At 57.5% G+C, this 25,021-nt stretch overlaps 1 protein-coding gene across 6 annotated transcripts in view; it reads left to right on the forward strand.

Moving 5' to 3' along the window:
- Positions 1–25,021, forward strand: part of TTC7B (tetratricopeptide repeat domain 7B) — a 209,687-nt gene that overhangs the window by 168,959 nt on the left and 15,707 nt on the right. For all 6 annotated transcript variants that reach the window (XM_037031805.1, XM_037031806.1, XM_037031807.1 and 3 more), the window contains one exon: positions 12,664–12,866. In XM_037031805.1, the coding sequence (XP_036887700.1) occupies positions 12,664–12,866 (203 nt within the window). The remainder of the gene's footprint in view (positions 1–12,663; positions 12,867–25,021) is intronic.

The following is a 25,021-nucleotide window of genomic DNA, read 5'->3' on the forward strand; positions in this document are numbered from 1 at the left end:
TTGAGTGGGGCTGTTGGGCAGCGGGCGCAGCAAGGACCCTCTCCACCGCTGTCCTACAGAAAGGCCCCCTCCCCCGTCCAGGCGCCTGTCCTATTCAGCAGCCTTCATGAGCAGAGACTGCAGGACACAGGGAAGAAAGGAGTATGGGCTAGTGTTGGGCCAGGAGAGACCGGCTGAACCTGCAGGGCCAGTGCGGGGGTGAGGTTGTCCTTCCCACGGGCCACGAAGTCCAGGTTTGAAGGGCCGATGGGGGGGGGAACCGGAAGAGCTGAAGGTGAGGCCTCAAGGCTGGAATGAGCTCTCTTGACCTCGCAGGCACCGCTTCTCTCGCTTGGTTCTCGAAAAAGCCGATGGCCTGAGTCCCAGGACAGCGTTACCCTGGGGCTCGCCGCCCTCACTCAGGTGTCCAGGCTCTGTCCCTCATGGCATGGCGCGGCTGGCCAGGGCTCTGGGCAGGAAACTCTGTAGCCGCTTATTGGGGCACTGAGGAACAGCTTGGAGCTGTCCTTGAACTTTCATATGAATCGTGTAACATCCATTTGTCACTGCCGTAGTCCACAGGGCAGTACAGCTCCGGTTGCTCGTTTGCCGTTCTGCGTGTTGGCGACATTGCTCTTGTGGAAAACAGATGCCGGATCCGCCTTACTCTGGGCACAACATGCAGAGTGCTGGTGTGTGTACAGTGAGCACTGCATGTAACATGGGCGAATGGGCTGGGTTAGGATCTCTATAGGGTTTGTGCCGCATGGACTCAAAGCAGTGACTTTGCTAGAGTCAACAATTAGAATTGTATCATGTAGTCCCAGGGTCTTTGAAGAGGTCGATTCCAAAGGAATTCACCAATCAGCCCCACGGAAGGGTGAAGTTTTAGTGCACGCGGTTTGGGCTCCACTGCTCTGAGCGGTGGACTGAAAGTGAGCCCCTTCTCGCGACAGCTGATGGAAACTGGGTAACATCTGCGTCCATTATCAGCTCTAGCAGTTCCACCCAATTCTGCAAGGTTTTGAGGAAACCGGTTAGATCAGGGTTTCACATCCAAGGCCATGGTGCCCCTGGGGCATCTGTGGGTCTGTCCTCTCGTGGTTTGCTCCGGTGAGTGTAGGGGAAACGTGTGAGGGGAGGAGCCATGGCCTCAACCCAGGTTTGAGACTCACAGGGAGGGGACTCTGAGGTGACCTCAGGTTTCCACCCAATTGTGTGAGAGGTGCCCTGGGCTGCATGCATGTGTATCTGAATGGCAAAGGTATCACATATAGGACACCTGACCATTCATTCGCTCTGGGAGGGAACAAGCCAGAGGCCACTGGGGAGCACAGACCCAGGTGGACAGGGATGCTTAGTGCAGGGTCCTTCCCTTCCCATGTGGTGGGACCCACAGCCCGGGCACCCTCTGCACCCTCTTCCCTCAGCACCTCGTCCTCCTGTCCTGGACCCCTCAGACCCCAAAACCTCAGACTCTGCCAGAATCCCTGGTGGCAGGCCCACATGGGTTGTGCGCGTTTTTCCCCCTGGTCTGTTTGCACCCGTGTAACCATTTTACTTCAATGCTTTTCGAATAAATAATGAATGTGCTGCATGCAGCACGCAGCAGAAGACACAGAGTGAGAAGGCTCCCTCCCGTCTCCAGCCCGTCACCACCCCCCGCGGGCACCCAGTCCCAGGAGTCTGCGTGCCTTCCCGAGGTGCCGCACGCTCAGGGGCACCTACTAGGTCTTTGCTGACCTAACAGGTGGAAATGGAATCTCAGCGGCCCGGTTGTGGTGGCTGCCCGCTGATCTTAGGTTCTGAGCTTGTCTTTCTGACTTGTAAGCACTTATTACATGTCACAGAAAGTTGCCTTGTGTTTGTGATGTGTGCCAAAAGTACAGCTCGCCATTTCAGTTTTGTTTCTGTTTCTTGTCCTTTTTTTCCCCCAGTTTTAAAAAAATACATCTGTTGAACTTTTTCTTATGATCTCTGGGCTTCCTGTGATACTTAGAAAGCAACTGCCTGTCCTGTGGTCTCTTTTCCTGGAAGTTCCAAGTGTCTTCCAGTGCAATTTGTACATTCATCGTCTCACAGAGAAGGTCAGGGGGTTCCTTCCCGTGTTTTGCACGAGGGGAAGCCTAGGCTACATAGAAACTAGAGCCCGGCAGCGAGAGTCTGGAGGCCAGAGACAGGGGCCGTGCAGAGCATCTGATGTTTATTACACCTTGAGACGCCTCTGCTCCCAACTTCTTCTTCAGAATGCAAGCCTCGTGTTGCCGTCGGAGAGGCATGCGTTCCAGAGTGGAGCCAGGGCCTTTCCCAAGCCAGGCCGCTTCTCCGTGCCCATCTTTCAATTTCCACATTGGGATGGCAGCTAAAAATGACTTTGCAGTAGGTGGTTAATTTCTGCTTGTTACTTACTAATAATTATAGCTTTCACTTTGGCACCTCTCACAGTCGAAACCAACAGCTATTCTTAGATGTGCAAGATCAGATTTTCTGATTTCTGCTGGGAATTTAAAGCTGTGACACTCTCACAGATTCCTTGGCCCTGGCCGGTCCCCTTTCCCCTTCCCACTCCCAGGCTCCTCCCAGCCACCAGGAGGCCACACCAGCAGAGCAGAGAGATAACCCTGTGGCCTGGCCCCCCAGGGCGAGGAGACAGCTCCCAGATGGGTGGGGTGTTGTCACCGCACAGGGAGCACCTGTGGGAGGGAGCACTCGGTCCCCAGGGCCATGCCCGCGGATGCAGTGTCATCCTTGATCAGCTAACCCCCCGGCCTACCTCTTCTTTTGCCCAGGGGTGGGTCATCATTAATGGTCTGCAACTTGCAGGTGTAACATTTATCAAGGACGGTGCGTGTGTCAGACATCATTCCATGAGCTTCATACGTCTTAACTCGTTCAGTTCTCATGAGAGCCATATGGGGCATAAATAGCCTGTTCATCCCATTTTGCAGATTGAGAAACTGAGACACAGCTGTCATTTGCCTAGGGTTACAGGGCTACCAATAGGGGAAAGGCCTAAGTCCAGACCACCCAGTGTGGGCCCAGAACCCCAGCTCCCACCTGGGGGGGCACGCAGCTCTGGGACACTGTGTCCTTGAGCACCTGTTTTCATCACATCGGAGCTATGCTCTGGGATGCGATGGTCATGGAGACAGGTGGTGGCCCACACAGTGCACAGATGCTACACAGAGCCAGGGCAGGAGACGCCATTCCCATGGTGCCAGGTGCTGTGAGGGGCAGAGCGGGTGCCTGTGAGAACTGCTAGCAGAGGTCCTCCCCCCAAGGGAGCCAGCGAGGGCCCAAGCATCAGGAGCAGAGACCCGAAGGCTGATGAGCACGGTCAGGACGATGGCGGGGGCCCCGGGACAGCACGTGCCAGGCCTGCTGGTCACCTGAGCTCTGAGTGGTAGGGAAATGGCAGCAGCCTCAGGTGAGGCAGGGTCTTGCCAAGTCTTTTAATTTAATCCTAAAAGCATGGACAAGCTGTGGAGGGCCTCCCAGCCGGAGGGTGGAAGGATAAGAGGGAGGTTTTCGAAGGCCCCTCCCCTTCAGTGCGGAGAATGAGTGCAAACAGTGAAGCGGGAGCAGGAGGAGCAGCGGGGCAGGTGGCAGCATCGGCCCACGAGAGAAAGGAGAGCGGCCTGGGGGAGGCGTGCAACCGGCGGGGTGGAGGGACGCAGATGCTGGGAGGCGCTGAGAGAGAACGGATAGGTCTTGTGAAGGGTTAGATTGGGGGGCGGGTGAAAGAAAAGGAGCCCCTGCGTTTGGGGCTCCAGTCAGCGGGTGACTGGCGGTTCCATTTTTTTGTGGTGAGAAGCCTGGGTGAAGAGCCAATATGTGGGGTCAGCAGGGCAGGGCAGCGAAGCCGCGTCCTGCTTGAACTTGGAAGTGTCAGGTGCCTGAGAACATGCAAGTGACAGTGTCAGGCAGGTNAGGTGAGGCAGGGTCTTGCCAAGTCTTTTAACTTAATCCTAAAAGCATGGACAAGCTGTGGAGGGCCTCCCAGCCGGAGAGTGGACGGATAAGAGGGAGGTTTTCGAAGGCCCCTCCCCTTCAGTGCGGAGAACGAGTGCAGACAGTGAAGCAGGAGCAGGAGGAGCAGCGGGGCAGGTGGTGGCATCGGCCCACGAGAGAGAGGAGAGCGGCCTGGGGGAGGCGTGCAACCGGCGGGGTGGAGGGACGCGGATGCTGGGAGGCGCTGAGAGAGAACGGATAGGACTTGTGAAGGGTTAGATTGGGGGGCGGGTGAAAGAAAAGGAGCCCCTGCGTTTGGGGCTCCAGTCAGCGGGTGACTGGCGGTTCCATTTTTTTGTGGTGAGAAGCCTGGGTGAAGAGCCAATATGTGGGGTCAGCAGGGCAGGGCAGCGAAGCCGCGTCCTGCTTGAACTTGGAAGTGTCAGGTGCCTGAGAACATGCAAGTGACAGTGTCAGGCAGGTGCTGGATATTCAAGCCCATGCTTCAGATTTGGGCTGGAAACAGAAATGGGGGAGGAGTTAAAGCTGGGGGTGGGGTGTGATGAGAGTGGCTAGGAAGAGAACCTCGATGGAGCGGGGAAAGGGCTGGAACAGAGACCTGAGTCCTGCCCCCCAACACTGAAAATCTTGTGAGGGTGAGGAAAGGTCGAAGAAGTGGGAGGGAGTGGTCAGCTGGGCAGTGGAGGGGGGACCAGGAGAGGCAGCAGGTGGCTGCCAAAGGGCACACAGAGGTGCCTGTGCTGCAGTGGAGCGTGAGGGCTCTGGACTGGGACAGGGGAGTCCCAGCCGCAGCGTGGTGCCCACAGCAGGTGATGTGGGCAGGTTATTCCTGGTCCCTCTGAGCCCCGGCGCTCTGCTCTGCAAAGCAAGAACAGTTGTCACAGTTGCACAACTGTGCACAGTGAGTGCCCCGAGGGTAGCAAGCACTTACCATCTATTCAAATAATTATTTGCAAGTAGGAAACACCATTGAGAAACTGAGTCCAGTGGGGGCAAAAGCATTTGTTGGATGCGGTGTGCGGCTGTTGTTGGGGACTGTGACAGGACAGGTTTGTGGCGTGGTGGCGATGGAGCCACAGATGTGGGCTGCAGAGTGAGCGGCAAGTGAGGAGAGGAGGGTCGGGGCACACGTCTTGCCAGAAGAGCCCGGCGGAGCAGAGCGGGGGTGGGAGGGGTAGCTGGGGAGGACCGTGGGGGAAGCGGTGGGCCCTGAAGCCTGTTGATTGCCGATGGGGATGGCGCAGTCAAGACTGAGACCCTTGTCATCCAGAAGAGAGAGAGGACGTGTGAAGGCAGGAGAAGGAAAGAGAGAGGTGGGGCCCAGGGCACAGGCGGAGAGTCGGCCCTCAGAACAGAGGGGGCAGTGTGGACGGGGGCAGCGGCACTGAAGGGTTGAGGTCAGCTCAGCTGGCTGTCTTCTCTTTGACTAATGAGTCAAGGTCAGCCAAGGAGCAGGGGCCAGGGGACTGGGGAAGGGGTTGAGGAATCTGGAGACCATCTGGGCCAAGGCCTGGAGGGGATAAAGTGTATAGTGATGTAGCCAGAAGGTGAGGAGATAGTCCCGGCGTCCCACCGAGCTCCTGGTGAAGGGACCACACTGCACAGATCAAGCTGTCTGCAGACTCAGAAATGGTTGTCAGCCATGCAGCCACCACCCTGAAGGAGGCACTTGGCCAAGCCCTCGGTAAGGACAGGCCCTACATGGCGCTCCTCACAGGGACTGCAGACCCCGGCTCAGGACCTGGCCCAAGAAGCTGAGGTAGGACTGTCGCATGAAAACGACCACCAACCCCCCTCACTTTCTGAGTCCCCAGAGAGTAAAGGACAGTTCCAGTGAGGGCTGATGGGGAGGAAGGCCTCCCCCGGGGCCTCCATGGGAGGGTGACCGGAGGCTCCTCTGGACACATGACCCCAACACACAACGCCTTTCCTCTTTGGCTGGAGTGCTCATTTAGATATGAAAGAGTACCTGCTGCTCCTGGCGGGCACCTGTGTTCCACTGGGGACTGTTCTGCCCCCGGACAGGCACTGTCACTGTCGCAGAACCAAGTGGCCAAGATTTGTTTCCCAAGCAAAAGTCACTGCCCTACAGGGGAGTAGGATTTGGGGTAAAGGAAATGGTTTTTAGGGGTCAGGGATTTTGCTGGCCGAGCCCCCTGCCTGCCTGCTTGCCAGTAGGCTTGACCTGCAAAGCTGGGGAGGACCTGATGGGACACCAGTCTTCCCTTCTTCCCTACCTGCCAGATCTCAGGTGGAATGGCAGGTGTGATGGCACCCACACTGCGCTCAGCCTTTCAGTACTGTTTCTTTGTGTGAGAAAAGGTGTCCCCTCTGGTTAGATGGACCCCAGGGAGCAGGCAAGGCCAGCCAACGGCAGGCACCTTTGTGAGAAGAAGAGGTTCCTCGCATTCCTGGGACAGATGCAGTCCTGTGCCGGGCGCACAGCCCGCCAGTGGCTCCCGGGCTGGATTCGGCCCCACTCTGCCCAGTGCCTCTGCACAACACAACCCTGAGCCCCAGGCGTACTCATAGGGGGGCCACCTCTCAACCTAGCGGTGAACTTCCCCCGTCAGGAGCACCTCTTCACCTCCAGGAAGAAGTAATCCCCCTCAGATCACGTTTTCAGTTTGGTTGAAAGAGCAATTTCAGAAAGCCCACTGTACAAGCCCTCTGTACCATGCAGAAGTGGCACCAACTTGACCCTGGCCCTCCAGGACCACGGCATCCAGTGGGCAAGCTGTGTATACACACAGGTCATGTAGTGGAGGCAGCCTGGGGGCAGGACTTCCCACAGCACCCAGGGCGCTGGAGGGGTGGTTTACCCCAGGGTGCCTGGGGAAGTCGTGCCGGGTGGGGATGGGCGGAGCCCAGAGAGAGCAGTGGTGGATCTTCAACCGAGGGCCCTCGGGAAAGGCACTTGGAGCAGAAGGAGCAGCTCAAGCAGCGGCGTGGAGGCCAGACCCTGAGTTGGACCAAGAGGGGTGGAATTGGAAAGGTGGCAGGGCCCCACCTTTAAATGCTGAGCAGACACACAGCTTACCTTCACCTGCAGTAGGGAACCACTGAAGGTTGGCAAGCAGAGGAGGGGACTTATTTGCAGCATTTTTCATAGTAACCTGATGATAAGGACAAGCCAAGGGGGCTAGCCAGAGTGCGGGCTGAGCTCTCAGAATGAGGTAGAAATGTCCGAGACCCTGCGTAGCCCCTGACCTTTGGTTCACCGACGGCTGCCAGCGGCCATGACCAAGTCTTCGTCCTGTGACCCTTCAGCAAGGGACCTTTCAGAGCTTCCCGGCAGTGCAGGCCTAACATCACACTCTGGTGGGTTTTGGGGGGAAGCCGGCTGGTTCACAGGCCCTCTGCTGACTTATTTTTTCAACTTGAATTTAGCCCCTGGGCGAGGGGCCCAGGAAGCTTCATTTGCTGCTGCTCCTGCGGCCTCTGATGTGGGTCGCCGTCCCAGGCCACAGAAGCAGCCTCCTCTGACCTTGTTCAGTGTTCATTCATCTATGAACTTCTCTAAGCAACTGCTAAGTGCCAGGGCCTGTACTAAGGGACGCAGAGATGACCGTGGCCAGGGGTTGCTCATTGTTCTAGTGGAAAAAGACAATAAGTGATCATATTTTGGAGGCTTTAGGGAAGTATGAATAATACTCTGCTCTACCTCCTGAGTTCTCAACCAGTTAAGGCACAGAGGAGGCGAGGGAGAGCAAACTCCCAGCTGCGTTGCTAGGGCGGCTGAACTGGAGGGCGGTTTGACTTTGGCCCCAGTTGGGCTCCCTGACGTATCACAGCGGAGTCGAAGTCACCCATCCCAAATTGCCGGCCTCCCTGTGCAGGGGGCAGAGCCCAGGGTTGTGCCGGGAAGAGCAAACCAAGAACGCAGACAGCCCAGGCACCAGGCACTGGACAAAGAGGCCTGAGGGGCCACCGTGGGCAAGCCCACATCCTTCTTCCAAATGCATCAAGTTGATGGGACTGGAGGGAGTCCACGGTGTGGCTGTGGCTGATGGGCCCCTGACAGAAACAAGAAGCGAAATCAGAGCATCTCCTGGCAAAGGCAATGTGTCCAGGGGGTGATGGCGAGGCCATGCAAACACAGAGTGGGGAGTTGCTGACCCTGTGGGATCAGGGATGGATGCCATCGGTCCATCTTCTGGGGAAATGTCGGTCCTCATTTGAGCCACAGACTCCCAGGAAGACAGGCTCCTGAGCAGCACGAACTCATTGTAAACCCCTGGAGGGACCAGGCCTCTTAGCGCCCCACCCCCAGTGCAGAAGACAGGATTGATGTCGGAGCCCCCACTGAGGTTTCACTGATGGACCTTAGACGAGGCGCCTGTTAAGATGGCCGGTCCTCAGGAAGGACGAGTAGCTACAGGTGCACCCTGCCTGGTTGCGCTTCACAGACACTGTGATTTTTACAAACTGAAGATAAGACCCTCCACCGGCAAGAAGATTATGGCTCCCTGCAGGCTCAGATGACCGTTAGCATTGGCTTAGCAATAAAGCACTTTTTAATTAAGGCATGCACATTGTTTTTTAGACATAATGCTGTTGCATACTGTCTATGTATGCAGCATACATAGACTAAAAGACTACACTGTGGTGGAAACATAACTTTATGTGCACTGGGAAACTCAAGAACTCGTGTGACTGGCTTTACTGGGACATTCTCTTTATTGCGACACCCACTCTGTACAGTCGGGCAGGACCCAGCTCGTGGTGCCCCCGAGCTGTGCTTGTGTTCTGGGCCCTTGTCTCAGAGGAGCCCTGGTAAAATGGAGAGGCTAGACTTGCACCTCCCAAGTCCACTGACTCGGCCACATAGAGCTGCGGGGCTTGGGTGGGTCATTTTGCCTCTCGCCCTTTAGTTTCCTCACTTTGCTGTCTCAGAGGGGTGAGGCCCCACTAAGCATGATCCTTACCCTTTTCATTCCCCCTGCACTGCAGGCTTCCTCCTCTTGGTGAGTCTGCTGCCCTTGCAGAGTCGTGGGCCAGCATTAGGCCCCCTTGACCAGTGAACAGGCCCAGGAAGGCTGACCGCCCTGCCCAAGGCCACACACAAGGGCCAGGTACAGGGACTGAATCCTCAATGTTCTCATGACAACATGGCTTACAATCTGGGTGCCCTAGAGCCCTGGGGTCCCCAGTGGTGCCTCCGAGGCCAGGAGAGGGGGCCAAGCCAAAAGGAGGGCAAGCTGCCCACTCTGTTTTTTTTAAAGATTTTATTTTTAGAGAGAGGGGAAGGGAGGGAGAGAAACATCAGTTGGTTGCCTCCCACACACCCCCAGCCCGGGAGCTGGCCCACAGCCCATGCACGTGCCCTAGTGGGAGTTGAACTGGCTACCACTTGTTTGCAGGACGCCCAGCACAGTGAGCCACACCAGGCAGGGTGCTCCCTGCTCTGAGTATCTCTTTGGAGAAAGGAGGCTCCACTGGGGAAAATGGCTTGCAAATTGCTGTGGTACCTTGTGTCCTGTGCCTTTCCATTTGAACTTAAAATGAGGCACTCACAAGCAGCGCAGGCCTTTGTCTGCCCCATCGACCTCAGAGCACAAACCTCACTGGTGACAGGGGTTTCCTCCTGCAACTTCTATGCCACTGGAGACGTCCCTGGGAGCCTGGATCTTTCTCCCCCTTCTGATGGTGAGTCTTCCATTCCCCAACATGTGCAGGGAGTGGAAGCTCAGACCTGTGGCCGATGGAGATGCAGCGGTCAGGGAGGTCCTCAGTCCCGTAGGGACCCTCCAAGATTAGGCCAGCACACACACTGTTGTGCTGGTCTGAGGCTCCCCCGGCCTTGACTCTTGGTGTGAAAATTCTGGAAGTATTTAGCCCCCACCCTCTCAAGTTGGCCTTTTAAAAATTCCCAGTGACCTATCTAGAAGGAGAGACCCGGTGTGTCTCACCCACCCACAGACCGCTCTGGGCCCTGTGGATCTTGGAAATGAACTCACCCCCAAAGTGGAAGCAAGGCAGGAGCAAGGGTTCAGCAAGAGGAGCATCTGCACGGCTCCCCGTGTTGCCGCCACGCCCAGGGAGCTCAGACCCACAGTGGGTGCTCCTCCGACCCTTTCTGGCAAGAGCATGGAGAGACTCCTGTTATGGGAGGACATCGGCTGGCCCTGCAGTGTCACGAGGACGGCCCTCGTGTCCCAGGAGGGCAGGTTTTGCCTAGGCCCAAACCAAAGGGCAGGTCCCAGTTATCTTTGTCTCCATGGAGCCCGTGTGCCATGAACACTAGTGGGTCCTGGGTGCCGGGGCCTCTGCAGCGTGTGCAGCAGGTGTGTGGCCGGCCTGGTCACCTTAGGGCTGCGGAGGCTGTGTTCCGATGGCCTGAGTTTTCATCTCTCCTCCCCTGGCCAGCCCATCATCTCTGTGCTGCTGCTGCTGAGGGGAGGCTGATGGACAGAGGACCTGATAGTAGGGGTCACGGGGCTGGGATGAGTCTGTACCCTGGCGAGACTGTACCCTCTTGGGCTTTCCTATGGCCTCCAGAGTCAGCACTGATGGGAATGTGGCTGCCAGGGACCTGAAGGTGCTGGGAGAGGGGCGGGCCAGTCACGGTCAGAATGTCAGCCGCATCAGCACAGGCCACAGCCCTGTGACACCACCTGGGCCTTTCCCGCCTCCAGGCCTGAAGCTGGAGGTGGGGGCACAGAAGGGTAGGTCCGCAGCAGAGCCTGCTGTCAGCAGCAGACCTGAGACCCCTCACAAAAAGCACTGGGGACACAGCCACAGAGAGGCACAAGGCTGGGCCCCCATCTGAGGGGGGCGGTCCGAGATGGTGCCCAGGAATGGTGGCAGCTGAGCTGGGCCTTAACGGGAGGCTGCAGCAGGGCTGGGGGCGGTGGGGGGCATCACAGGAGAACAGACCAAAGCATGCGTGGGCACAGCAGTGCTCTCCACAGGAGAGCTCAGGGTGCCGGGACAGAAGGAACCCCCCTCCGTGAGGGCGGGGGAGGCGGTCCCTGAGGGCTCAGCATGCTTGGCCAAGGGGTCTGGGTGTTATTTTGGTGCTGGGCCAGCACTGTTCTCTGTAGAGGTCAAGAGCGCACACTCTAGGCCAGGCTCAAGCCAGGCTCCGCCCCAGCCTGCCCCAGGACTGCGGGCAAGTTCCTCTGCTTCTCTGTGCCTCAGTCTCCACACGTGTACAATGGGGCAAAATAACAGTGCCCGTAGGACCGCTGTGCAGATAGGAGGAGAAATGAGAGCCCCCCTTGCGCAAAGCCCCCGTTTCCTGAAATCCAGTCACTGTTATCACTGCTGTCATTCGTTCCTTCCTTCACCGCTTCCCGAGTCCTGCTGTGCACCTTGCACGGCTGTGACCACTGGGGACACGGCAGCGAACAGCACGTGGGATGGACGGCTTATGACCTAGAGGAACAGTAATGAGACAAGGTAAACCTGTCCGTTGGCACAGGGAGGGGAAGTAAGCAGGGCAGGTGGGGAGCAACGGGAAGAACCTGAAGGAAGGCGTGCTCGTCTGCCAGGGGCAACCCCTCAGAGCTCTGCCTCGGGGGCCGGTCTTGCAGCAGCTGTGAGGGGCAGAGGGCGGAGGCCAGGGGCTCAAGGAGCCCTTGCCTCCAGGACACACTTCATTGGGTACGCAAGGAAAATGGTGAAACTTTTCTGTTTTTATTGTGTTGTCGTTGTTCTAGCTCTGTTTTCGTGTGTGTTGTATTCTGCACAATGCATTAATGTGTGTGTAAGTAATTACCAGGGGTGGAGGCCAGCAGTCAAGGCCCAGATGGGTGAGGAAGGGGCTGGCCTGGAGGTAGAAGGGGTCAGAGGTCTCAGGCACAGCGGCCGCCTGAGCAGGGCCCAGGGCAGTGGTCTGCACAGACACAGCTGAGGTGGGGAGGGTAGCCCGACAGCCAGGCCCTGGGACGGTGATGGAGGAGAGGTGCCTGCATGTCCCTGAGACACAGATGGGCGGCGTTTGGACATGCGCGATGGGCTCTTCCAGGGAGGCCTGGGCTGCAGGGCAATTGAGGACCCTCCGTGTGAAGCAGGGCAAGTTGAGGCCTGAGATTGGAGGACAGGCCATTTTCCTACAGTCTTGAAAGCGACAGCTCGGTTTTCCCCAGGCTTTGTTGACGGGATACAGTCAACAGTCTCCAGGGCGCAGCAGCTGCCTGGCTGGCAGGCAGGGTCACCGTTCAGGTTCATGCCCATAGACATGTGAGTCCCAGCCGGCTGCCCTTGCCACACCTCTGGTGTCAGGAGAACAGGCCGGAGGGCAGGGCCGTTGCCCTCGGAGGAGCTGTGTGCCTCCAGTTGGCTTCTCCGTGAGCTCACTCTGGCCTTTTCCGGTGGCTGTCAGAGCCCAGGGCAGGTGTCCCAGGCACCAGGTGTTCTAGGTGGGCCCCAAGGATGGGTGTCCTGGTCGGGGGCGGGGAGGGTGGGGAACCCACACAGGCCTCACTCCCCTCTTGGTGGTAACATGTGTCCCCTTCAGGGCCTCACTGTGTGAGAGACGAGTCCATGTGCAACTGTGGGCATGAAGGACTGTCAGCCTGCAGCCGTTCCCACTCAAGAGGGAGATTGGCCGGCTCTGGACCCAGTATATTCCTGATGGGCCCCTGCCAGACTCGGGTGGGGGTGGGGGCATGTAAACGTCCCCAGCCAGAGTCGCAGTCACTCACAGGGCCTCCCTCCGAGGGTCCGTGGCGCCGGAATCACCTGCCTCTGCCTCCTCCCCCACAGCGGAGGTCTACATTGGCATCGGGAAGCCTGCGGAAGCCACGGCCTGCACCCAGGAAGCTGCCAACCTCTTCCCCATGTCCCACAATGTCCTGTACATGAGGGGCCAGGTTGCCGAGCTGCGAGGCAATGTCGATGAAGCCCGGCGGTGGTACGAAGAAGCCTTGTCCATCAGCCCCACCCACGTGAAGAGCATGCAGCGACTGGTGAGTCTGAGAGTGGTGGGACCCCCACTCTTGGCAGGGGCTCCCCCTGGAAGCAGCAAGTAGCTCATGACCCTTAAACCCTATTCTGGTTCCTAAGGCCAGTGCACCTAGCCAGCGGGCACCGCTCCTGCTGTGGTCGACATAAATGGAGCCCCAAGGAGCTGGCAGGGCCCAGCCTGAGCGGCTCTGCCCGGCAGCCCTGTGCGGCGGGGGCAAGGTCAAGGCAGTGGTCCCCGGCCACCAGTCCAAGCCTCCCTGTGGCTCTGGGCACCGTCTTTCTCGTCTCGGTCTCTGCACTGCTTTTAGCAGCCACCTTGTGGGGGGGTCCACCCCCCGGGGAGACTTTAGTACAAAAGTCAGAGCCTTTTACAGACTGGGGGCTCTTTTACCTGAGGGAGCTGGAGACTCCAGCTTGTCTCTGAGGCCATTGGCTAGTAGGGCACCCTGTCATCCTGTCTGGAGGTGGGGACAGGTTGGACATGTCCCACCAGAAGGACACAGGCAAGTCTGCAGTGTCCACAGTGTGGGAGTGGAAGGCTGGCTCTGCAGAGCTGCACACACATTGCTCCCTGGACGGCCAGGCCAGGAGCCTGGGGCTGCCCCGCTGCTCCGCCCCATCCCTTGCCTAGGACTACCTACGTGATTACCTCCGTTTCCATGGGGGCGGCAGACTGACCGCTCTGGGGGGTCTGTCCTGTTAAGAACACACACCGACCGTGGCTGCTACAGGGCCATCGGTCTGCTCTTCCTGCGAGAGTTGGAATTGAAAGGCAGGCAGACGTTAACCAGGCCCTTGGAGCTGGTGGGAAGCCGCCTGCTTTCTCAGGGTCTGTGTGCCAGGCTGAGGCTCTGAGTCCTTGTTTCATTCTGAGCGGTGGGACATCTGTGATTTAATGAACCACAGGAAAGGAAAGCCTTGTAATGAAGCAGAGCTGCCCTCTGTGTTGCCGCCCATGGGAGCCCAGGGTCCGTCATCAGTGGTGTGTAATTCTGAAGAGGGAGCACTAGACAAGGAGTCCAGGGGACAGAGTTGCGTCTGGCCCAGTGGCGTCAATGGCTCACTCTTTTAATGTTGGGAAAAGTCCGTGAGTTCTGGGCCCGGTTTCCTTTCTGTGAAATGAAAACATTCGACTAGATCGGCTGAGGTTCTGTCAGGCGTTAAGAGGTTATGGTTCTGTAACTGATACGTAAAATGTTGCCTGGAGGGTCTCAAAGCCTTCGTTCTCTTGCCGTTTCTCACAGTGACATTGTGACATGTAGAGGGGGCTGAGCAGCAGCTACTGGTTCTCGGCGGGAGAATGCCCAGGCCCCGAGCCCCGGGCACCATGGGAAGGGCATGTGCTTCCGGGTCAGATCTGGGTCCAACGCAGCCCCAGTCCCCGCTCCTGGGACACCTGGGACTCGGTGCTTGACCTCCAGGAGCCTCAGTGGCTCTGGGAATTGGGCCGTGACTTACCCCATTCACTGGTGAGAACAGGAGATGATCCACATTACAAGTCTAGCAGAGTTCCTGGCACCTAGTAGGTGTTCATTTGGTAGAACACTGACGACAACCATTTTCAGTTTTAAAAATAAAGCAGATTTTGTAATAATTACAGCTACTTAATTTTTTCAGCTTCCCTTCATGAGCATCCTGTAGCTCAAGACAGCTGTATAATTTTACACATTCCCCAAAGCTCCAAGTTGGTTTGATCAGAAATATTTTAATTTGTGTCTCACTATTGCAAGAGGCATTTGGAGGAGCTTCTGGGACCCCAGTGCTCTTTCCAGAGCCTCGCAGAAAAGGCGCCGTCATTGCTGTGTCCCCAGCATTTAGATGAAAAAGAGGCAGCATATGTCCACCCCGGGGCCCATGAATTATTCAGGGAGGTGTTTCTGCTCCATGCCCAAGGGGAACACACGAGACAAGATCGCGTAGGAAAATCGCACCAGGAGTTTTCTGTTTCACCTTGGGAGCTCGTCGGGACACCCGAGCCCCCTGACAAATGCCAGGCGCCCTCCTGTGAGAAAGGAGCCGCCCGCAGCGGGCCCAGCGCAGGAGGGCTGGGGAGGGAGGGCCTTCTCTGGGCTCAGAGACAGGAGCTGCTTTGGAGGTCTCACCCGGAGAAAAGAGTAAAAATGATAAACTCTTAACACTTTTCTCAGTGCATCCTGCTATATTCAGAACTCTCCAGACCGGAGGCAGGCGGAGACCAGCAAGCGCGCGCGTTCTGAGGAGTTCAGGTTCCTGAAGTCCGAAACCGCCCTGGGGGCTGGGATTGGGGTGACTCCCACAGGGCAGCTTGGAGGGCTCCTTCCTGGTGACCTCTGGAGCAGCAGGAGCTGGACTGTGGACTCCCAGCCTGCCCTGTGGAGGGACAGCCCCGGAACTCCAGCCCTCGCTCTTGCTCCCGACCCGGGGCCTCTCGGGAGAGCTGGGTTTCTCTAGCTTCGGACGGAGGAAGGGAGGAAGGTAGCCTGGGGGGGACAGGCTCCAGGCCACCCTGGCCTGGGCTGGAATCCCAGTTCCATTGCTCACTAGCTTTGCGACCTTAGGAAGTCACTCACTGTCTCCATGCCTCAGTTTCCTCAGCTGCATAAATGGGGAAAATGAGAACGCCAGGCACAAAGTAAGCATGGAAACTGAAAGTCACTTACTGAGTCGCAGAAGACCCTGCCTGGCCGTGGTGGACACCAGACTCTTTGGTCAGCCCCTGAGCGCGAGAAAGGGGCCCCGCAGTGAGGTCAGAAGCTGCCTCTGTTACCAGACCCAGGCCTCGGGAAGAGCCAGGGCCCTAGGCCTCCATGGCACAGAGGTACTGTTGACACTTGCCCGGCTCTCAGGGAGAAGGGAGTGCCAGTGACAGGTGGGCCGGGATGCCTTCCCCCGCCGGGTCAGGGCGAGACTCAGAAGGTCAAGGCTGGAAGGGGTTTGAAGAATGTGAGCTCTGGATGCCACCAAAGAACCAACCAAGGAGGTCCCAGGGGAAGGAACCGCAGGAACCTGCTGTGGTTCACAGAAAAACTCGGGGGAAGGAAGTGTGTCTGCGTGGTCACAGGTGCCCACAGGGGAGGAGGGGAGCAGCGGGGGTGGCTGGACGGGTGGTCCAGAAGGAAGGAAGCCCCACATCTGCACAGGTGGAGACCCGGCGGCTCCCGGTGACAGCAGCGAGTGTGATCGGACAGAAGCTCGGGCTTGTTCCGTAAAGAACAATCACTCGCTCACATCCGGGGCTGTAAGAGGCACCATGTGCCGGCTTGCCCGGCTCAGCTTGAGAGGTACAACTGAGGCAGGAATGCAGATCCGCTGATGTCGTTTAAAAGCGGGAATGATTCGCAGACAGATGGAGTCATCGAGGCTAATAGGGTGTCGGACTCGACAAATGTGAATTAAACCCCGATGGAAACTGATAAGTTTCCAGCCGTTTCAGCCTTCACATATGTGTTTAAGTCCACATACAGAGAGAAGGGAGGAGAGAAATAACGTGATTAATGTTAATAATGAGTTAGCACAAGACGAGAGAGGCGGCGAGCTGAGTGTGGGCAGGTGCAGGGCCCGGGGAGCCGAAGGGATGAGGAATAGAAAGCAGTGTTGACTGGGGAAACTCATCAACCGAGGAGACTTTTTCCAGAAAATCTGCAGGAGTATTTTCATATCATTAGTGAACAAGCGTATACATTTGCATGTAGCTGTGTGTTATGTTGAAAAGCCTTTAGCTCCCAGTATCCAGAATGGATGAATGAGGCCAAGGGCAGCATTTTCCCCACCAGTTTTTCTGTGACCTGGAGTGGGGGAGGGGAGGGACATGGCGGGGGGCAGGGAGCTCCCTGGGGACACGAGGCAGAGAGCGCAGCATCCCTGGGTGACGCTGCCCTGGCCAAGGACAGACTCGGAGACTCAGGGTAGCTGAGGACAGAGTTACCAGGACAGGCACAGCCTCTGCACACAGGGACATCTGCCTGTACTCTGATAAAGTCAGCCCAGGCCTTCAGGGTGGCATGTGAGGTGCAAGGGGAGCGGAGGGACGACTGTGGAGGGGGGTCCATAAGGCTGGAAGGGAAAAGCATTGCTGAGAAATAAATCTCTCCTGTGGCCTATGAGCGCGATGCTGCAGACTCCCGGCTGACAGGTGGAGAAAGGTGTGAAACAGAAGCAGATGGTGGGGTCATCGGGGTTTGGTGGCGTGGACAGCTTGTGGAGAGAGAGAGGCAGACATGCCTGAAGCAGCTGTGAAGGGGACGAGCGCAGAAAAGTGTGGGAGGGGGCGGCAGACCCCCACCCTGGCTGACCAGCCCCCCTAGTGGGGAAGGAGTTGAGCGGATGTGTGAACCTGAGGGGCGGCCTTCAGCTAAGGCGAACCTGGTGCAGCTTACACAGACACCAGGGTGTCCCGGGGCCCATGTGGGAGATGTGAGAGATTGAACGCACGAGGGGCCACCGCCCCTTGAATGACGAGTTCCCGAGGCAAGGTGGGGGCCAGGAAAGGGAAGACAGCCATGTCATGCACGGGTGGGTGACTCGAAGACTGGGGAGGTGGCGAGTCCCACCCTGTTGGTGGAGCTCCCTGAAGAAAGGGGACGATGGTCAGGTTGAGGGACATTGGAGGTGATGGGTTAGGCCCAGGCAGCCTGCCCGAGGCGTGTGGCTGAGGCCTGCCTGCCCCAGCTCGGGGAGGGGGGTTGGGGGCTGCAGAAGGGAGACCGCAGCGAGGCTGCTCAGTGTTGAGGTTGCCCTAGGGGCCAATCGGATCACAGAGGGAGCTTTCTGTGCGGAGCATGATGGGTCCAAACCTGCTGGTTTGTCCTCTGTTGGTGGGCGGCAAGACAGGAGAGCCCCTGGCTCCAGCCCACGCCGCTCCAGCCTGGCATGCAGGCGTCCTCGAGGCCTTTCTCCCCGATCTCGTGTTTTCCGAAACATCAGAAGGCTGACGTCCAGCGTGAACACTTTGGGACTGGTGCTGTGGCTCTGCTCCAAGGGCGTGCATGGGCAGCAAAGGCTGCCAGAGAGAATGCGGAAGCCGCTTGAAAAGTGCGTTTCATTAACGAGCTGCCCACCACCTGGGGGGAGGGGGCGTTGGGAACGTGTCCTAGGGATTGTTGCTGCATTTTAGGTGGTTCCATCACCCCTAACATTTGACCCCGATGTTGGGCCCTGTTGACTCATCACAACAAGCAGTGTCACTAACGGCATTGCCCTGAGAAGGCTGCACTCCCTTCCGACAGCTTCAGACTCCCTCCGTTTGCTGCAAGACAAGGCTCCCCCCCGCTGTGCCTGGCAGGCCAGAGGCCCAGCAGGGGGTTGTCGAGCTGAGGGGGAGGTGGGCCTGGCTTGCCCAAGGCTGCTTGCCCTGCAGACGACAGAACTTCAGTGTTTTTCTGTCTCCCATTTTTTGAAAGTGTCCATCTTTTTAATGAGATTTGGGCGACATTGCTTGTGTCTCATTTTATTAGTTAAGAGCATGTTTTCCAATTTGTGCCTTTGTTGGATGCAGCCTGAGACTAGTGTCTGTGTGTCTGTCTGATTTATCCCTCAGTCCAGTTAGGGGAAGCTGGGGCCGCAGGCAGCCCAGGGCACAGGCATGGCAGGGTTATACAGCTTTCCCTTGGAAAAAGCAGTCTGGAAGGGGGGCCTGTGATCCCCTCGCAACTCTGGATGAGACCCAGGTACAATTAAGCTAATGAAACGGAATGGAGATCCCCTTCCCCTTTCAAACGCTGATCTTTAGAAGTGGATCTCTTTCATCCAAAGTATCAGTTTTCTCTGGGAGCATGGAAACAATGATTGGCAGGAAACGCAACTTGACCATAGTCTACTGAGAAGGCTCTTTCATCTAGTAATTGTATTCTATTTTCTTTCAGGATGCAAAAATGCTTTTAAAATTAAGAACAGCTCTTTTCTTTAAAGAAAGACTTGTGAACTGTTTAGACACCCACCCTTCTTGCACAACGGCGCGCTGGCCAATGGCGCTCCTTGGCGCGTGGACAGGCCCTGGTTTCTCTGCCGCCTGTGCTGTGGTGCGGACTCGGACCCGCGGTGCCTCTGGCTCAGCAGTGCGTTCGCTGCACGCCTGGGCCTTTCTTCTTCGTCGCACCCCTCTCTCTCCTTTTAATGGCGCCTTAGCTCTTTTGATAGCTTGAGGCCCTTGTAAGAATTATTCATTCTTGGCACGAAAACATAATTTTGACCTCTACAAAGAAATCTGAAATCTCTGATGTGTTTGGTTTCATGGTTTGAGGTACAGTGGAGAATTTCTTTTTTACTGACGGAAAACTGCCCTTGGTGACTTGTCCCAGGTCCCCTGGCAAGCTAAGAGCAGCACCAGAGGGACGGGAAGACACTGAGGCTGGGTGTCAGTAGAGTCCTTGAGGAGTCTCAGCTCGAGTGACAAGACAGGCAGCACAGAGGTTAAGGGCGAGGCCCCGGAGCCGGCCTGCCCAGGGGCAAGTGTCAGCTTTGCAGCTCACCGACCGTGTGGCTGGAGATGAGGACCGGACCTACCCCTTGCTCAGCTGGGAAACGGGGGGTAATGACCGCGCCCTCCCTGTGGTGCTGTTGCTCAGGGTAAACGAGTGAGTACAGGCTGCAGGGCCCTCTGCAAACCCCCGCTGTGGATACCCCTGCCGTCCTCCCAGTCCTGCTGAACCGTGCTGTCACCCCCTGTCATTTAGGTCACACCTGTGGCAGAAGCCCATCTGTAACTTTTGGACAATGAGCGAGACATCTCCTTTATAAATGAGCCCGCTGTGACTGTGGCTTTTCTTCTGATCGAACATGACCAAATTTGAGCAATTAGAGGAGCCGAAATAAGAATGTGTCATCCGTGGCATGTGGTTGGGCAAAAACGTAGTACTTTTACGTGTCAGTGTGGCTTCCTGACTGTTTCCGTGGGGCCCAGGGCCCAGGCTGCGGAGGTGGAAAGAACCGGCGGAGGCCCCAGCATGACTTGTCCGGCGGACACCCAGAGCATCCTGGGCTCAGAGGGGAGGCCGACCAGCCGGACCGGGGCTGCTGAGGCAGGACCCGGGCTGGGCCCCCAACCTGGGTGGCAGGAAGGGCAGGGCCTGCCCTGGAGCCCAGCCCAGGTGTCTCCCTCCCTCTGCTGGAACACTTGTCACACCAGCGTGGAGCCGTCCTGCTCACGGTCTGTCTGCCTGCTCCGTGGGTGGAGGGAAGGCGCCACGCCTGAGACAGTGCAGTGGTCTGTGGGCAAAGCAGGACAGGGGAGGGAGAGATGGAGAACAATGGCTATAAGGGAACTCGACCTTGACGGCTGTCTTTACTCCTTTTTCACCAACGAATCCCCCAAGCACTGGGCGTTGTCTCCCTGGAAGAGATTCTGAGCAGGCGTCAGTGGGATGTGCAGGTTTTGAACAGCCAGGTTAACTGTTTCTTTGTGTCTTGGCCTTGGCACCGTCCCTTCTGGCCGTGAGTGCAGGAGGTTGTGTCGGGCCTGGCTCGAGGAGGCAGCCATGCGGTTTCCCGGGAGGCCAGGCAGAACTTCAGAGAACCTTCCAGGGCAGTGGGGTCCCGGTGTATTGCAGGCCAGGTCTCAGAAAGGACATGTGGGGCTGCCAATAAGGACTCCAGGTGTGCTTGGCAGGTGGTCTTCCGATCTTGGTCCCAACTCAGGGAGCCTCTTCTCCAGCCCCGAACCCAGAGGACAGCAGCTTCCCTGGTTCCCACAGCACCAAGATGTCTGTGCTTTCACAGCCAGATTGAGGGGGGGGCACTCCCCTGGGGAGGGGGAGGGAGCCACATAGCTCTAACCAGGTTTCCATAGTTCCTGCAGTCTCTTTGGGGTGGAGAGGACAACAGGAGCAAGAACAAGCCAGGACTGAGCCCTCCGAAGCTGGGTCAGAGGTTGACCCCAGGGGAGAGGTCATCTGAGCACGAGGAGGTATTGGGAATCACTGGGGGAAGAACCAGGTAAACAAGAGGTTTTCTAGGAGGCGAGCTCTGCCCTCCTACCCTTTCAGAACTGTGTGTTTTTACCTTGCGACACCCTCTGGTTGTTGGGCATGTGTGTCTGCCCGAGAGCAAAAGGAGCATCGCTGGGACTGGGGAGAGGCCGCTGTGCGTGCACATGACCCCCCCAAAGTCCACGGCCGGGTTCGTGCCAATCCCTCCCCCGAAGCAACACCCCTTCCCCAAACAGTGTCATTATTTGACGCACGGACAGTCTCTGCAGACACTTTCTGCTTGGGTTTTACATTCTTCCCGCCCCCGCAGTGTTGCCCCAGCCCCGCCTGGCCCGGGCGCTGTGGCAACAGGCCCCCCCTGCTTCCCCGAGGACTGAAATCCCAGACTCAGAAGCAACACGGCCCCGCACAGGCAGCGAAGTGCAGGCCACATCACTAGGTGTTCCTGTGCTGCAGCTTGGGGGAGAAATTAGTGCTGTGTTGATTTCTGTTTTCTGTTTCTGAGTCTCAGATGACTAATTACAGGCAGTGCAGTTCAGTGTCTCATTAGTAATTATGCTCTAGAATTATTTGAAATCTGACATACTCTATGCAAACCATTTATTCTTAGAAATTCTGCCCTATCATTCCAGTGCACCTGATTTGACATTTCGCTTCCGCTGCCTTCCTGCCTTGCCACAGTCACTGCTCCTGGCTGGGGTCAGGTCATCTGCTCCAAGTGTCCACTGATCAGCTCTCTGGCTCCACAACGGACCTGGTTCCAGAGAGCTCCACCCAGGCCCTGGAGGGGAGCAGTGGGCATTCCCACTGTCCTTGGGGATTGAAGGGATTGGAGGGCTCCCACTCTGTGTCTTGAGGTCCAGCAGCACTTACTGAGCTTGTCTCCTCTGTGTTTCGCTCCCAGCTGGAGTAGAGTCTTGGTCTCTCCTCTGGCCTCTGACCTTGTCTGGAAGTGTCTCTCCCTCCCTGCCGTGTAGCGTCCCTTCTCACAGCTGCCCGAGCCCCAGATATTCCTGGATTGCCCGCTTCAGCCCTGATTCTGAGCCCAGTTGGGTGCAGCAGTTTCCAGGGTGGCCTGTGGCACCCCCCTGTTACCAAGGGGGTGGGGTGAAGGCTTGCTTAGGAGGAAGGAATGACAAATGTTGCAATGACAAATGTACCTGGAATCACCAAGTCTCAAACCCTCAGGTTCCAGGGAAGTCGTGACTTGGAGCCAAGGCCAGCCCTTCCCCCCTGCACAGAGCCACCGGAGCCTGCTCTGGGGCCCTGTCCTCAGAAACCCCCAGGCATGTCTGGGGAGGCTTGGCAAGAACATGGGTGCTGCTCCCTAAAGAGGAAGGTGCAGGTGTGCAGAGGGCCACCCGGGGACATTGAGTGAAAGCCTTGCCCCTCTGGTGCTTCCCCGGGCCTCCGAGGGAGAGAACCGACCACAGTCTGAGCACCCCAACTGGCTGTCCAGCCTGGGCCCCAGTGTCCCAGAGGTGCCACATCTCCGGGAGCTTCAGGAAGGCCCCGTGAGAGCCCCAGAGCTCTGTGCCCGGAAGCCGACTCCCCGGCACGCGGCCTCTTCGCCGGTGGGGTGCGGACCCCGTGAGGTGACGTGTGCGAGAGGCGTGGAGCCCAGCTCTGCGCCGGGTGCTGGGCTGGGTCCTGAGAGCACGAGCACGCTGCCCCCCCCCCACCCCCCCGAGTCCTGAGAGTACGCATGTGTGAGTCCCTACGAGGGAAGTCACGGGGACTCACAGGCAGATGTGCTGGGCAGGCAATCTGCCCTCGGGGGTGGGAGACGGAAAAGGCCCCGCAGAACGCGCGACCTGGGGGCCAGGCTCGGCAGCTGGGTGGAGATGCGGCCCCTTCCCCAGGTGGAGCACAGGTGGCCTTTGAACACCGTCTGTTGGGAGTCGGGACGTGGGCCGGGTAGTAGGTGGTCCGGAGGCGCCACTGCTTTGGTGGGTGTGATATAGTTGGGTGGTTAGAGAAGAAAATGTCCCTGTTTGTTTGGTTTTTTTTAGAGATTCCTGCCGAAGTATTGGGGGGTGAAATTTTACAATGCCTATAATTTACTTTAAAACACCAACCCCTGCCCTGCAAATAGACACAGCAAGTACGAAAAACGTTAGCGGTTATTGAACACAGGTGATGTTGATCGTATTAGCCTTTCCGCTTCTCTTCAGGTTTGAAATTTTGCACAATAGTGTTGGAGATAAACAGTCACATGATTAGGTTTACGTTTTGGAGAGATTATTCTCCACAGTGAGGGGTGCGCAAGGTGGAAGCTGAGCAACGCCACGACGCAGCTAACAGCACACAGTCCAGGGCAGGGGCCGCTGAGCAGGCAGACTCGGGACTGGGGGCTCCGCGGGGCATTGGAAGGTCCCAGGCTGACTCTCAGACACTGCTTCTGGTGCCCGGAAGGGTGAGGTGTCTTCACCAGCAATGACCAGACGTGGGGAGGAGGATGCGGGTCTGGGTCCCTTTAAGGAAGAGCTGCCCTGGGCATGTGGCTCGGGGTCCGGAGGTTGGGCCGCGTCTGGGGCTGGAGCCATGGTTGGGGGGCAGCGGCCTGCAGGTGGTAGCTGAAGGTGTGGGAGGCCTTGAGACCACATGGGGTGTGACCCACAGAGAGGAAGAGAGAGAGGGCCTGGGCGGAACCCAAGGAGCGCCGACATCTGCGGAGAGGAGAGAAATTTACTGACGAGGATACATAGGTACTGGCAGTTTGCACGCAGTTTCCACGGCTGGCCCCACTGGAGCAGGGGTTGGGCCTGGGAACCTTGCAGGGGCACGCACACCCCTGGGGGTCTGGCCTTGCCAAGAGGTCAGTCTTGATTGAATCCGGAACTGAAAGGCTGGCTGGTGTCCTTTCAAGTGAAGCAGAAACAACGGACCGCTCCCCCAGGGCCGCCCGCAGGGCCTGATGCTGCCTGTGTCTCTCTCCATAAAGACCGGAGGGAAGCGTCCGTCCTGCGTGTGGGGCAACAGCCTCCCGCTGCAGGCAGCGCGTCCCCCGTGGCTTCTCCCAGCCTCTGCAGAGGGCAGGGCATCCAGACAGATGCTCGGGGCTGGAACCGACGCTCCCTGTGGGGACCTCCCAGGACAAGCGAGAAGCAGAATCGGCTTCTTCCGAAGACAACATGCGGTTTTTCCAGGCCCTTCCAAGCCAGGCAGGTCAATTGAGTTATAATTGGCTCTCTAATTAGAACTCCCACAAGCTGTTAAGTTCTTTACCTGCTGCCTAGCATCTTACCCCAAGGTGACAAACCTGTTTCTGCCTTGGGAAAGATTAGGGAAAGCTGGCCACAATCTTATCTTTCCTGCTGGCAGCAGTCCCCTTCAGCCACCCCAAGACACCTACACCTGCCCGCGAGTAGGACAAGGGACACGGAGCAGTTTACCAGTTTAAAATTGGCTGTGGGGAAACCAGGCTCACTGAGTGATCTTTTGGAGACTGAATGGGGGAAGACCAAGCCCCCATTGCCATTGTCCCAATGTCGGAGGTGTCCTGAGGGTATTTCAGTGGTACTTTACGTGTCCCCAAGTTGAGTTGCTGGGTGACAAAATAAGGCACATCTCTTTCCTCTGGTTCTCTGTCCTCAACCCTGAAAACAGTGTTGTTGTGTGGACTCCCCTCAGCCACCAAGACAGCAGTGTGCTTTGGCCCCCAGGCCGGGCGTCCTTTGTCACCAGCACCACCAGCATGACCTGTGGGCTCCACTGGGCTGATGCCTCCTGCCGCTAAGACAGGTACAGGCAGTGCTGGCCAGGTCCAAAAGCCTCTCTGCTCATCAGTCCCCAGATCCGTCTATGGTGACACCATGGGCAGCTTGGAATCAGCCATGGTGCAGTATTTACACCATGGAAACTGGCGAGCACTACACATCGGGGCTTTTTTATTTTTTTCAGAAAGTCAGTTTGCCAGCACACCAGTGGACTCACAGATGCACATGATTTAACGAGGGAAGGCCGGGGGGCAGGGGACTTAGAGAAGAACACAGTGTCCCTGACTCGGGACTTCTGGGGTGGAGGGTGCTCATGGCACGGGTACATTGGAGCTCACCTTGCCACTCTAGGGGGACACAGAAGAGCTGAGCGGAGGCCCTGGGGTGAAAGAACGAGACTCCGAGTTGCCCGGGCAGGTGGCACAGAGGGTGTGTCACGTTTAAACTCTAGCTCTGCCCTCCATTGTCAATGGTGTGACGGCGGCCCGCTACCACGGGGCTGTTGTGTGGGTGGAGGGCCGCTCTGAGCCCCTACCC

Source organism: Sturnira hondurensis, unplaced genomic scaffold (assembly GCF_014824575.4).
Source record: "Sturnira hondurensis isolate 20B ecotype Veracruz unplaced genomic scaffold, ASM1482457v3 Scaffold0021143, whole genome shotgun sequence".
Taxonomy (NCBI): Eukaryota; Metazoa; Chordata; class Mammalia; order Chiroptera; family Phyllostomidae; genus Sturnira; species Sturnira hondurensis.